The sequence below is a fragment of the Bos indicus x Bos taurus genome, chromosome 9 (assembly GCF_003369695.1).
Source record: "Bos indicus x Bos taurus breed Angus x Brahman F1 hybrid chromosome 9, Bos_hybrid_MaternalHap_v2.0, whole genome shotgun sequence".
Lineage (NCBI taxonomy): Eukaryota > Metazoa > Chordata > Mammalia > Artiodactyla > Bovidae > Bos > Bos indicus x Bos taurus.
The window spans coordinates 9,835,803-9,850,563 of NC_040084.1; the positions used below are offsets into that span (position 1 = coordinate 9,835,803).

At 40.5% G+C, this 14,761-nt stretch overlaps 1 protein-coding gene across 3 annotated transcripts in view; it reads left to right on the top strand.

Moving 5' to 3' along the window:
* The window catches only part of SDHAF4 (succinate dehydrogenase complex assembly factor 4), a 45,894-nt gene extending 32,661 nt beyond the window's left edge, over positions 1-13,233 (top strand). The window contains exons 3-4 of one of the 3 annotated variants that reach the window (XM_027550867.1): positions 10,961-11,091; positions 12,659-13,233. In XM_027550867.1, coding sequence (XP_027406668.1) covers positions 10,961-11,070 — 110 coding nt within the window. In that variant the 3' untranslated portion in view covers positions 11,071-11,091; positions 12,659-13,233. Of the gene's footprint in view, positions 1-10,960; positions 11,393-12,658 lie in introns of those variants that run through there. The other 2 variants (XM_027550869.1, XM_027550866.1) reach the window with 2 other exon arrangements.
* Positions 13,234-14,761: the final 1,528 nt, after the last annotated feature.

Here is a 14,761-nt window from a genome sequence, read left to right on the forward strand (position 1 = left end):
CTTCCTGACCTGCATATAGGTTTCTCAAGAGGTAGGTCAGGTGGTCTGGTCTTCCCATCTCTTTCCGAATTTTCCACACTTTATTGTGATCTACACAGTCAAAGGCTTTGGCATAGTCAATAAAGCTGAAATAGATGTTTTTCTGGAACTCACTTGCTTTTTCGATGATCCAGGGGATATTGGCAATTTGATCTCTGGTTCCTCTGCCTTTTCTAAAACCAGCTTGAACATCTGGAAGTTCATGGTTAACATATTGCTGAACCGTGGCTTGGAGAATTTTGAGCATTACTTTACTAGCATGTGAGATGAGTGCAATTGTGCGGTAGTTTGAGCATTCTTTGGCATTGCCTTTCTTTGGGATTGGAATGAAAACTGACGTTTTCCAGTCCTGTGGCCACTTCTGAGTTTTCCAAATTTGCTGGCATATTGAGTGCAGCACTTTCACAGCATCATCTTTCAGGATTTGAAATAGCTGAACTGGAATTCCATCACTTCCACTAACTTTGTTCGTAGTGATGCTTTCTAAGGCCCACTTGACTTCACATTCCAGGATGTCTGGCTCTAGGTCAGTGATCACACCATCGTGATTATCTGGGTCGTGAAGATCTTTTTTGTACAGTTCTTCTGTGTATTCTTGCCATCTCTTCTTAATATCTTCTGCTTCTGTTAGGTCCATACCATTTCTGTCCTTTATCGAGCCCATCTTTGCATGAAATGTTCCCTTGGTATCTCTCATTTTCTTGAAGAGATCTCTAGTCTTTCCCATTCTCTTGTTTTCCTCTATTTTTTTGCATTGATCGCTGAGGAAGGCTTTCTTATCTCTTCTTGCTATTGTTTGGAGCTCTGCATTCAGATGCTTATATCTTTCCTTTTCTCCTTTGCTTTTCACTTCTCTTCTTTTCACAGCTATTTGTAAGGCCTCCTCAGACAGCCATTTTGCTTTTTTGCATTTCTTTTCCATTGGGTTGTCTTGATCCCTGTCTCCTGTACAGTGTCACGAACCTCCGTCCATAGTTTATCAGGCACTCTATCAGATCTAGTCCCTTAAATCTATTTCTCATTTCTACTGTATAATCATAAGGGATTTGATTTAGGTCATACCTGAATGGTCTAGTGGTTTTCCCTAGTTTTCTTCAATTTAAGTATGAATTTGGGAAAAGGAGTTCATGATATGAGCCACAGTCAGCTCCTGGCCTTGTTTTTGCTGACTGTATAGAGCTTCTCCATTTTTGGCTGCAAAGAATATAATCAATATGATTTTGGTGTTGACCATCTGCTGATGTCCATGTGTAGAGTCTTCTCTTGTGTTGTTGGAAGAGGGTGTTTGCTATGACCAGTGCATTTTCTTAGCAAAATTCTATTAGCCTTTGCCCTGCTTCTTCTATATTCCAAGGCCAAATTTGCCTGTTACTCCAGGTGTTTCTTGACTTCCTACTTTTGCATTCCAGTCCCCTATAATGAAAAGGACATCTTTTTTGGGTGTTAGTTCTAAAAGGTCTTGTAGGTCTTCACAGAACCGTTCAACTTCAGCTTCTTCAGTGTTACTGGTTGGGGCATAGACTTGGATTACTGTGATATTGAATGGTTTGCCTTGGAAACGAACAGAGATCATTCTGTCGTTTTTGAGATTGCATCCAAGCACTGCATTTCAGACTTGTTGTTGACCATGATGGCTACTCCATTTCTCCTAAGGGATTCCTCCCCGCAGTAGTAGATATAATGATCATCTGAGTTAAATTCACCCATTCCAGTCCATTTTAGTTCACTGGTTCCTAGAATGTCGACGTTCACCCTTGTCATCTCCTGTTTCACCACTTCCAATTTGCCTTGATTCATGGACCTAACATTCCAGGTTCCTATGCAATATTGCTCTTTACAGCATCAGACCTTGCTTCCATCACCAGTTACATCCACAACTGGGTATTGTTTTTGCTTTGGCTCCATCCCTTCATTCTTTCCGGAGTTATTCCTCCAGTGCTCTCCAGTAGCATATTGGGCATCTACTGACCTGGGGAGTTCCTCTTTCAGTATCCTATCATTTTGCCTTTTCATACTGTTCATGGGGTTCTCAAGGCAAGAATACTGAAGTGGTTTGCCATTCCCTTCTCCAGTGGACCACATTCTGTCAGACCTCTCCACCATGACCCGCCTGTCTTGGGTGGCCCCACAGGGCATGGCTTAGTTTCATTGAGTTAGACAAGGCTGTGGTCCATGTGACCAGATTGGCTAGTTTTTCTAGTTTCAGTGTGCCTGCCCTCTGATGCCCTCTCACAACACCTACTGTCTTACTTGGGTTTCTCTTACCTTGGACGTGGGATATCTCTTCACAGCTGCTCCAGCAAAGCGCAGCCGCTGCTCCTTACCTTGTACCAGTGGTAACTCCTCACTGCCGCCCCTCCTGACCTTGAACGTGGAGTAGTTCCTCTCGGCACTCCTGTGCCTGCACAGCCACCACTCCTTGGACGTGGGGCTGCTCCTCTTGGCCGCTGCCCCTGGCCTCAGGCGTTGGGTAGCTCCTCCCAGCCATCACCCCTAACCTTGGATGGACGTCGGGTAGCTCCTCTCGGCTGCTACTGTGCAGTCACAGCCTGGCACTCGCCCACCACCCCAACCTCGGATGTGGGGTAGCTCTTCTCGGCCATGCTTCTGTGAGGTCCGTCGCAGCCAGCGTGCTTCTGCCACGCGGTCCTGCTAAGTAAAGATTATTTCCCTCTAAGTAAAGAGTCAGTTTAGTTCAGTTCAGTCACTCAGTCGTGTCCGACTCTTTGCGACCCCATGAATTGCAGCACTCCAGGCCTCCCTCTCCATCACCAACTCCCAGAGTTCACTCAGACTCAAGTCCATCAAATCAGTGATGCCATCCAGCCATCTCATCCTCTGTCGTCCCCTTTTCCTCCTGCCCTCAATCCCTCCCAGTATCAGAGTCTTTTCCAATGAGTCAACTCTTCCCATCACATAGCCAAAGTACTGGAGTTTCAGCTTTACCATCATTCCTTCCCAAAGAACACCCAGGACTGATCTTTAGGATGGACTGGTTGGATCTCCTTGCAGTCCAAGGGACTCTCAAGAGTCTTCTCCAACACCACAGTTCAAAAACATCAATTCTTCAGTGCTCAGCTTTCTTCACAGTCCAACTCTCACATCCATACATGACTACTGGAAAAAACATAGCTTTGACTAGATGGACCTTTGTTGGCAAAGTAATGTCTCTGGCTTTTTAATATGCTATCTAGGTTGGTCATAACTTTCCTTCCTAGGAGTTAAGCGTCTTTTAATTTCCAAAAGTGATTTTGGAGCCCAGAAAAATAAAGTCTGACACTGTTTCCACTGTTTCCCCATCTATTTCCCATGAAGTGATGGGGCGGATGCCATGATCTTCGTTTTCTGAATGTTGAGCTTTAAGACAACTTTTTCACTCTCCACTTTCACTTTCATCAAGAGGCTTTTTAGTTCCTCTTCACTTTCTGCCATAAGGGTGGTATCATCTGCATACCTGAGGTTATTGATATTTCTCCTGGCAATCTTGATTCCAGCTTGTGCTTCTTCCAGTCCAGAGTTTCTCATGATGTACTCTGCATAGAAGTTAAATAAGCAGGGTGACAATATACAGCCTTGACATACTCCTTTTCCTATTTGGAACCAGTCTGTTGTTCCTTGTCCAGTTCTAACTGTTGTTTCCTGACCTGCATATAGGTTTCTCAAGAGGCAGGTCAGGTGGTCTGGTATTCCCATCTCTTTCCAAATTTTCCACACTTTATTGTGATCCACACAGTCAAAGGCTTTAGAGGGAAATAAATAGAGAGCAACAATAACAGTAGAAAAGATCAGTGAAACCAAGAGCTGGCTCTTTGGCAAAATGAACAAAACTGGTAAAGTTTAGTCAGGATCACCAAGAAAAAAAGAAGACCCAAATAAATGAAAGGAGAAATAACAATGAAAATCACAGAAATACAAAAGAATCACAAATAGTTATATGCCAATGAATTGGACAACATAGAAGAAATAAATTTCTAGAAACATACAACCTGTCAAGACTGAAACAAGAAGACTTACACAACTTGGACAGACCAGTCATTAGTATTGAAATTGAATCTGTAATTTTAAAACTCCCAGCAAACAAAAATCCAGGACTGGCCAGTTTCAAAGGAGAATTCTACCAAACATGTAAATAACAGCTAGCACCTAACCTTCTCAAAGTATTCCAAAAAAGTGAAAATGTCACAACACTCTCAAATTCATTCTGCAAGACCACCAGTAATGACCCTGGTATCAAAACCACACAGAGACACTACAACAAAAAGGAAGTTACAGGTCAGAATCTTTGATAAATACAGATTCTAAAATCCTCAACAAAATATTAGCAAACTGAATCCAAAGATAAAAGGATTATATACAATGATCAATTTGAATTTATTTCAGAGACACAAGGATTGTTCAGTATTTACAAATCAATTAATGTAGTAGTGTACATTAACAAAAGAAAGGATAAAAACCACCTGATTATCTCAATAGATTCAGAAAAACCTTTGAAAAAAATTATCATTCATTATAAAACTCTTCATCTAAGTGGGTATATAGAGGGAACATATCTCAACATGATAAAGGCCACTTATGACAAATTCAAAGCTAACATCATATTCAACAGTAAAAGCTGAAAGCCTTTCTTTTAATTCAGGAACAAGACAGGGATGCCCACTCTTGCCACCTATTTAGCATCATATTGGAAGTTCTAGCCACAGCAGTAGAACAAGGAAGATAAATATGTATGCAAGTGTGAAAGAAGTAAAAGTGTCACTATTTGCAGATGTATGATACTGTACATAGGAAACCCTAAAGTCTCAATCCAGAAACTACTAGAACTAATAAATTCTGTAAAGTTACAGAATATGATTAATATACAGAAGTATGTTTCTTTTACATACACTAATAAACTATCATAAAGATACACCTAATAAACTATCACATAATAAATATACACAAACTATCATAAACATGAAGCTTAAAAAACAACTTCTTTAAAATCACATCAAAAAGAATAAAACACCTAGGAATAAACTTAAAGGTGAAAAACATGCTCTGAAAACTGAGACAGTGATGAAGGAAATTGAAGATGATGGAAGAAGTGGGAGGATATCCTGTGCTCTTGAATTGAAAGAAAGCATACTGTTAAAATGGTCATACTACCCAGAGCAATCTGCAGATTAAAGGCAATCTCTATCAAAATAACCATGCCATTTCTCCCAGAACTAGAATAAATAATCCATACATTCATATAGAACCACAAAAGGCCCCCAAATTGCCAAAATAATCCAGAGGAAGAACAGATCTGGAAAGATCAAGCTCCCAGACTTCAGACTGTACTACAAAACCATAGTAATGAAAACAGCCTAATACTGGCACAAAAACAGACACATAGACTAATGAAACAGAATAGAGAGCCCAGAAAGAACCCATGCACCTATGGCCAATCAGTCTACAACAAAAGAGGCAAGAATATACAATGGGAAAAGAAAGTTGTGTTGGGAAAACTGGACAGCTTCATAAGAAAGATTGGACATTTCCTCACACTACATACAGAAATACTCAGTGGATTAAGTATATACATGTAAGACCTGAAACCATAAAGAGAACATAGACATAACACTCTGTGACATAAATTGTAGCAATATTTTTTTTAGTCTGTCTCTTAAGCAAAAGAGAGAAAAGCAGAAATAAACAGATGGGACCTACTTAAACTTAAAAACTTTTGGATAGTGAAAGAAACCATGGATAAAATGAAAAGACAACCTGTGAAATAAGAGAAAATACTTGCAAACAATTTGACCAACACAGGGTTAATATCCAAATATATAAACAGCTCATACAACTCCATATTAAAAAAAAAAAAATAACCCAATCAAAAAATGGGCAGAAGATGGGAATAGACATTTTTCCAAAGAAGACATAGAGGTGGCCAGTAGGCACATGGAAAAAAATGCTCAACATCACTAATTATTAGAGAAATGCAAATCAAAACTACAACGAGGTATCGGCTCACAGTGGTCAGAATGACCATCATCAAAAAGTCATCAAATAATAAATACTAGAGAGGATGTGGAGAAAAGGAAACTTTCATACACTGTTGGTGGGAATGTAAATTGGTTCATACAATATGGAAAATATTATAGAGTTAACTCAAAAAACTGAAAATAGAACTACCATATGACCCAGCGATTCCACCAGCGTGTATATATCCAAAGAAAATGAAAACACTAATTTGAAGGCACAGATTGCACCCCAGTGTTCATAGCATTATTTACAATAGCCAAGATACAGAAACAACCTAAATGACCAACAGATTAGTGGGTAAAGAAGATGTGGTGTATACACGTACACACACACACACACACAGTAATATTACCCAGCCATTAAAAAGAATGAAATCTGCTATTTGAAATGGACCTCAAGAATATTCTGCTTAGTGAAAAAAGAGAAAGAGAAATACTTGCTTTTCATCTCTTATATGTGGAGCCTAAAAAATAAGAACGAGGTATATAGCAAAACAGTAACAGACTAACAGGTATAGGAAACTAAACTAGTGGTTACTACTAGGGAGAGGGAAGTGGGGAAGCCAAGATAGGGGTATGGGATTAAGAGATATAGACTACTATCTTTAGGACTTCCCTGGTTGTACAGTGGTTAAGAATTTGCCTGCCAGTGCAGGAGACAGGAATTTCATCCCTGGTCTGGGAAGATTCCAGATACCACAGGGCAACTTAACCCAGTGCAAGGACACGATTACTGCGCCTGCACTCCACAACTACTGAAGCCTACATGCTCCAGAGTCTTTGAGCTTCAGTTCCTGAGCCCACACGCTGCAACTGTCAAAGCTCTCACACTCTGGAGCCCATGTGCCACAACTAGAGAGTCCATGCACCTCAATGAAAGATCCCCCGTGACGCAGGGAAGATCCTGTGTGCCACAGCTAAGACCCAGTGCAGTCAAATACATAAATATTCATTATGTAAATACCTTTGGAAAAAGAACTGGGTGGTTCTAGCGGCTGATTCCTCTCCTGTTCTCCCCATGTACAGTCAGTACAGTGTGTGTGTCAAGAGCAAGACTGCAGCCAGAATGTGTGAATTGAAACTCACTTTCACCACTTGGTAGCTGTGTAACCTTGAGCTCCTCATCTGTAGAGTGGAGATAATAATTGTTCCTGTCCCAAAGGATTATTATGAGCATTAATTAATATGTATAAAGTCCTCAGAATTGAGCATGAACTCAAAATGAACATTCCTATTATGAACACCCAGTGTTAACAGTAATAGCAGCTGTTAGGCACATGCAGGAGACCTGGGTTTCATCCCTGGTCGGGGAAGATCCCCTGAAGGAGGGCATGGCAACCCACTCCAGTATTCTTGCCTGGAGAATCCCATGGACAGAGGAGCCTGTTAGGCTGTGGTCCATGGGGTCATAGAGTCAGAGATGACTGAGTGACTAAGCACATGCACATAAATGGCAGTTTCAGGTAACCAGTTGCTGAAGCCAAAACCGTGTGATGAGGAAAATTAACACTCATAGCTAGAATTAATTGAGCATTCTTATGTACCTGGCACTGTGCCAGACCCTTTACATGCATTTCTTTTTTTATTTCTCAAGATAACAAGGCAGGTATGATTGTCCCCAGTTCACTTATAAGAAAAAATAAGGGGGGAAGGCGCCAAGATGGCGGAGGAGTAGGACGGGGAAAACACTTTCTCCCCCACAAATTCATCAAAAGAGCATTTAAACGTCGAGTAAATTCCACAAAACAACTTCTGAATGCCGGCAGAGGACATCAGGCACCCAGAAAAGCAACCCAACTCCTCGAAAGGAGGTAGGAAAAAATATTAAAGACAATGAAAGAGACAAAAGAGGGAGGGACGGAGTTCCGTCCCGGGAAGGGAGTCTTAAAAAGAGAGAAGTTTCCAAACACCAGGAAACCTTCTCACTGCCGAATCCGTGCCGAGCTTTGGAAGCACAGAGGACAACATAACAGGGAGAAAAAATAAATAAACAATTAAAACTTGCAGATTGCGAGCCCTACGGTAACTCCTCCAGCGGAGAAGCAGCGCAGACGCCTGCATCCGCCTGCATCCGCCATTAGCAAGCGGGGGCTGGGCAGGGAGGCGCGGCGCGGGCTGCATCGCTGAGAGTAAGAATCTGGCCTGAATACCCTGAGCACTATCTGAGCGAAATAATTTGGGCTAGCAAACCAGACTGTGGGATATCTACTATGCGAAAAGCCAGCCCTAACCTAAGACACCGCCAGCCCGCGCACGGAACAAAGGACTAAACAGAGGTAGCCGGCTGCAAACCTTCCCCCTCCGGTGACAGGCAGCCAGAGCCGGAAGGGGGCAATCGCAGCCCCAGAGAGACATTATCTATAAAACTGGCTTCTTTGCTAACTAAAACTTATTGGGGGTCTGGACGGTCAACATCTGCCTGAGAAGGTGCACCGGTTTTACACCCAGATAACCAAGTGGCGGGGAGGCGATAAGTCGCAGCATTGGCGCTCGCCAAACACCTCATCACCTGAGCTGCTCGGACCTGGGAAGAGCACAAAACGCAGCCCCAACTGAGTCTGCGCCTCTGAGGACTACCTGAGTGCCTGAACCTGAGCGGCTTGGACCTGGGAGGTGCATGCAACCCAGGGCCAGCCTCGGATTGTTCCCGGCGGAACAACCTAGAGCCTGAGCTGTGTGGGCAGGGAGGCTACACGTGCCGTGAGCGGGGGCAGACCCAGTGTGGCTGAGGCACTGCGAGCGCACGCCAGTGTCATTTGTTTGCAGCATCCCTCCCTCCCTCCCCATACCGCGACTGAACAAAGAGAAGAAATACAGCTCCACCCACCAGAACACCGACACAAGCTTCCCTAACCAGGAAACCTTGACAAGCCACCTCTACATACCCACACACAGCGAGGAAACGCCACAATAAAGAGAACTCCACAAACTGCCAGAATACAGAAAGGACTCCCAAACTCAGCAATTTAAACAAGATGAAGAGACAGAGGAATACCCAGCAGATAAAGGAACAGGATAAATGCCCACCAAACCAAACAAAAGAGGAAGAGATAGGGAATCTACCTGATAAAGAATTCCAAATAATGATAGTGAAATTGATCCAAAATCTTGAAATTAAAATGGAATCACAGATAAATAGCCTGGAGACAAGGATTGAGAAGATGCAAGAAAGGTTTAACAAGGACCTAGAAGAAATAAAAAAGAGTCAATATATAATGAATAATGCAATAAATGAAATTAAAAACACTCTGGAGCCAACAAATAGTAGAATAACAGAGGCAGAAGATAGGATTAGTGAATTAGAAGATAGAATGGTAGAAATAAATGAATCAGAGAGGATAAAAGAAAAAAGAATTAAAAGAAATGAGGACAATCTCAGAGACCTCCAGGACAATATTAAATGCTACAACATTCGAATCATAGGGGTTCCAGAAGAAGAAGACAAAAAGAAAGACCATGAGAAAATACTTGAGGAGATAATAGTTGAAAACTTCCCTAAAATGGGGAAGGAAATAATCACCCATGTCCAAAAACCCAGAGAGTCCCAAACAGGATAAACCCAAGGAGAAACACCCCAAGACACATATTAATCAAATTAACAAAGATCAAACACAAAGAACAAATATTAAAAGCAGCAAGGGAAAAACAACAAATAACACACAAGGGAATTCCCATAAGGATAACAGCTGATCTTTCAATAGAAACTCTTCAAGCCAGGAGGGAATGGCAAGACATACTTAAAATGATGAAAGAAAATAACCTACAGCCCAGATTATTGTACCCAGCAAGGATCTCATTCAAGTATGAAGGAGAAATCAAAAGCTTTTCAGACAAGCAAAAGCTGAGAGAATTCTGCACCACCAAACCAGCTCTCCAACAAATACTAAAGGATATTCTCTAGACAGGAAACACAAAAATGGTGTATAAACTCGAACCCAAAACAATAAAGTAAATGGCAACGGGATCATACTTATTAGTAATTACCTTAAACGTAAATGGGTTGAATGCCCCAACCAAAAGACAAAGACTGGCTGAATGGATACAAAAACAAGACCCCTACATATGTTGTCTACAAGAGACCCACCTCAAAACAGGGGACACATACAGACTGAAAGTGAAGGGCTGGAAAAAGATTTTCCATGCAAATTGGGACCAAAAGAAAGCAGGAGTCACAATACTCGTATCAGATAAATCAGACTTTAAAACAAAGGCTGTGAAAAGAGACAAAGAAGGTCACTACATAATGATCAAAGGATCAATCCAAGAAGAAGATATAACAATTATAAATATATATCCACCCAACATGGGAGTACCGCAGTATGTAAGACAAATCCTAACAAGTATGAAAGGAGAAATTAACAATAACACAATAATAGTGGGAGACTTTAATACCCCACTCACACTTATGGATAGATCAACTAAACAGAAAATTAACAAGGGAAAAAAAAAAAACAAAACATGTATCTATAAAGCTCACTAAAGCAAAGCACAGAAAAATGAGGTATGGCAATAAAAAAAAAAAAAAAAATAAGGCATTGAGTGAAAGTAATGTTCAAAGTAATCTTGTTTCGTAGCCTTTCAAACCCTGTGGATTTGAAGTCTGTATTCTCTCTGCCCCTTTCCTCCTGTTCTAATCCAGCCAGTCCCCAGATGAGAGCCTGAAAGGGGTCTGAGAAGTCTAAGTCATTAATGCAAGTAATAAAGTTGATTGAATATGAAGATTGTATCCTAAAGTGATCTCTCAGGCTGGGAAGAAGCACGTCTAGAGCGTGTTTAAGGACTGCATAGTAGTAGCTTCATCAGTAGCATCCAGCCTCGTTAACTGTCAGCTCAGCACCCTCATCTGCAGAATTGACGATAATGCTTTTCCCACCTCCATTAACTGCCTTTTTTTAAATTTATTATTTCTTCAGAATTTCCTGATGATATTAATCCTGTTACAAAAGAGAAAGGTGGACCCAGAGGCCCAGAACCTACCCGATATGGAGATTGGGAACGAAAAGGACGCTGTATTGATTTTTAAGCCACATGTTGTTTAACTACAGTATCTTTTTCTGATAGTGTACATCTGAATTAACTTTTGTTTGATTATTGTCTTTCTGTACATCATTTAAGTCTCCTAATTTCTATAATGTGTTTTAAAATATATGTAATAGCTTTGAAAGAAAATATGTTGCTATAAATTAGGAAAGAGGAAATATTTTTATATTAGCACATTAATTTTAATTTAAATGTTTTGGGGTATTTAAGGGATGATTAGAGCTGCAAACTTTCATTTCACCATGTTTCAATTTAAGTTAATCAGTTGTTTATAAGATACAAGTGTAAATAAAACTTAAAAAAAATTTTGTTGCCGTGTTCTAAATAATTGTGACTTTTTCAATGTGAGTTAAGTAGTGCATTACAGTTTGGTAAGGCCACAGTAACAATAGAAAATCTTTAACTCTGGAGCCAATTACTTGGGTTCAAATCCCAGCTCTACTGCTTACTAGCTTATGTAACTTTGGGTAAGTTATTTAACTTCTCTGTGCTTTGGAATCCTTATGTGTCAATTGGAGATAATACTAGTTCTACCTCGTAGGACAATTGAGCTTAAATGAGTGAGTATGTGTGAACCACTTGGAGCAGTGCACAGCACATACCTCTCAGTGAGTTAGTGATGCTTACATCATAAATATTTTCCCAGGTCTCTAGGCTGCCTGGGGGGAAAGATTTAAAAACTGACATTTGAAATACTTGAGTTGAAATTGTTTTTAATGAATATAACATATAAAAAACTGTTAGTTAGATATTAGTGATTATTTGCATGGATGAACTGAGCTGAAATGTAGTTTATGTTAAACATAAAGTTCAGGCTAATATGAGAAAAGCCGGGGATGAAATGGGCCAGCTTAATCAGTTGTGAGCATTCAAAAGCTCCTGCCCTGTGGCCTTTGGATAACTGGGTCGGGAAAAGTCAAGTCTAGTTTACACAGCTGGGCTGAAGGAAGAATGGGAACCGCTGAGCCCCTGTAAGGTGTCCTCTGCTCTCCTCTGGCCTCACTCAGCCACCTGGACTGGACCTTCAGCCCCCAGTCTACATTTAAATAAGTTGGGAAGGAAAGTTTGCAGAGCATGTAGAATGCAGTAGGCTGGTGATTATGTGATATGAGTTATAAGTGCAGTATCATCTGAGAAGATTATAGGAAGGCTTATTTAAGGGAATAAACTTTTTTTTTTGGGGGGGGGGGAAATACACTTTTTAAAAAGGGTATCCTACTTCAAACCAACCAGTATGGTAACTGGGGTTAGTTATTCAGTCTTTATATCAGTTATCTCTCTCAGTCAGCATTTGTTCTTCTAATTACAGTTACTGTGTCTGCTGTGAAGTAGTAACCACATTTCTTTAAAAATATTCTATAATATAGTCAACCTCCAGTGAATTTTTGCTACTTTTAACATTCCAGAAATAACATTTTCAATTAGTTCATTAATATTATTTTGTACCATATAGTTCCACACTAATCATCATATGTGATACACAAAAGACAATTATATACTTCAAAAACAAATGTAAAATATGTTGCAATGAAGTGTATTAAAATAATAGACTCCTTAACCTCCATTAACAGTAGCATGTTCCAGGATAGTTATCATATATTAGAGGTAAAATCTGGTGACATAAAAACATTTATAGTCTATGTCCATCAAACATTCATGAAAGAACCTGAAGACTCACAGAAGATGATGTGGTGGCAATGGAAGAGTGTTACTCAGATCTGCGGGAAGCAAAGTTGACGGAGGACCCCAGCTGCTGCCCCCTGGACCCACCACTGTGTTCTTGATGAAGCCACACGTCCCCTACCAGTGAGTGAGTGTGGTGGGGCTGCGGTGAATGAGTGTTTCAGCCTGACCCCCAAAGACTCCCACGAGCCTTGCAGATTTTTCTTATGGCTGTGCTGCTGAGTGAGACTCTTCCCTCCCAACCCTTCTTTCCCTCTCTCCCCCCTTCACAGGTGTCAGACTCAGCCTTCTCCTTCCATTTATAGCTCATAAATGTCGCCCCAGTAAATCTCTCTCATGTTTAATCCCATCTTAGCATCTGTTTCTCAGAGAACTCAAACTAAACATGGATAATTATAAAAGAACAACTTCCAGACAGGTTTTCAGAAAATGTCATTAAAGTTTGTGGCTTTTTCTAGTATAATTATAATTTGAACACTAATTTTACATTGGAGATTTCTGGGAAACTGTAGGTTGAGCATTGGTGTACAAAGCTCCGTAGTTTGAGTCTTGTATCTAGTAGGTGTTTTGGTGGAATTTAATCATGTCCAGCATTTTTTTCTTAACTTTGATGTCAGATGTTATAACCCACCATAAGCCAAAATACAATATTATCAGCTATTAAACTATTAAACCTACTATTACCTCTTCCAACAGTACAAAAGATGACTCTGCACATGGACATCACCAGATGGTCAGTACCAAAATCAAATCCATTATATTCTTTGCAGCTGAAGATGGAGAAGCTCTATAAGTCAGCAAAAACAAGACCTGGAGCTGACTATGGCTCAGATCATGAGGCCCTTATTGCCAAATTCAGACCTAAATTGAAGAAAGTAGGGAAAACCACCAGAGCATTCACATATGACCTAAATCCCTTATTACACGTGGAGGTGATGAATAAATTCAAGGGATTAGATCTGGTAGACAATGTCTAAAGAAGGACAAAGTTTCGTAACATTGTACAGGAGGAGGAGACTAAAATCATCCCCGAGAAAAAAAATGCAAGAAGGCGAAGTGCTTGTCTGAGGAGGCCTTATAACATAGCTGAGAAAAGAAGTGGAAGGCAAAGAAGAAAGGGAAAGATACACCCAACTGAATGCAGAGTTCTAGAAAATAGCAAGGAGAGGTAAGAAAGCCTTAAGTGAACAATGTACAGATGAAGGAAGTAATAGAATAGGAAAGACTATATATAGAGATATCTTCAAGGAAATGAGAGATACCAAGGGAACATTTCATGCAAAGATGGGCTCGATAAAGGCCAAAAATGGTGTGGACCTAACAGAAGTGGAAGATATTAAGAAGAGGTGGCAAGAATACACAGAAGAACTGTACAAAAATGGTCTTAATGACCCCGATAACCATGATGGTGTGATCACTCACCTAGAGCCAGACATCCCTGGAGTGTGAAGTCAAGTGGACTTCAGGAAGCATTACTACAAATAAAGCTAGTGAGGTAATAGAATTCCAGCTGAGCTATTTAAAATCCTAAAAGATGATGCTGTGAAAGTGCTGCTCTCAATATGCCAGCAAATTTGGAAAACTCAGCAGTATTCAGGACTGGAAAAGTTCAGTTTTAATTCCAGTCCCAAAAAAAGGCAATGCCAAAGAATGTTCAAACTACTGCAATTGCACTTATTGTACAAACTGTACAGTTGTGTGTATTTGACATGCTAGCAAGATAATGCTCAAAATCCTTCAAGCTAAGGTTCAACAGTATCTGAACTGAGAACTTCAGATATACAAGCTGGAGTTAGAAAAGGCAGAGAAGCCAGATATCAAATTGCCAGTATCTGATGGATCATAGAAGAAGCAAGGGAATTCCAAAAACCATCTGCTTCATTGACTACACTAAAGCCTTTGACTGTGTGGATCACAACAAACTGGAAAATAGGAATACCAGATAGGAATACCAGACCACCTTACCTGTCTCCTGAGAAACTTGTATGCAG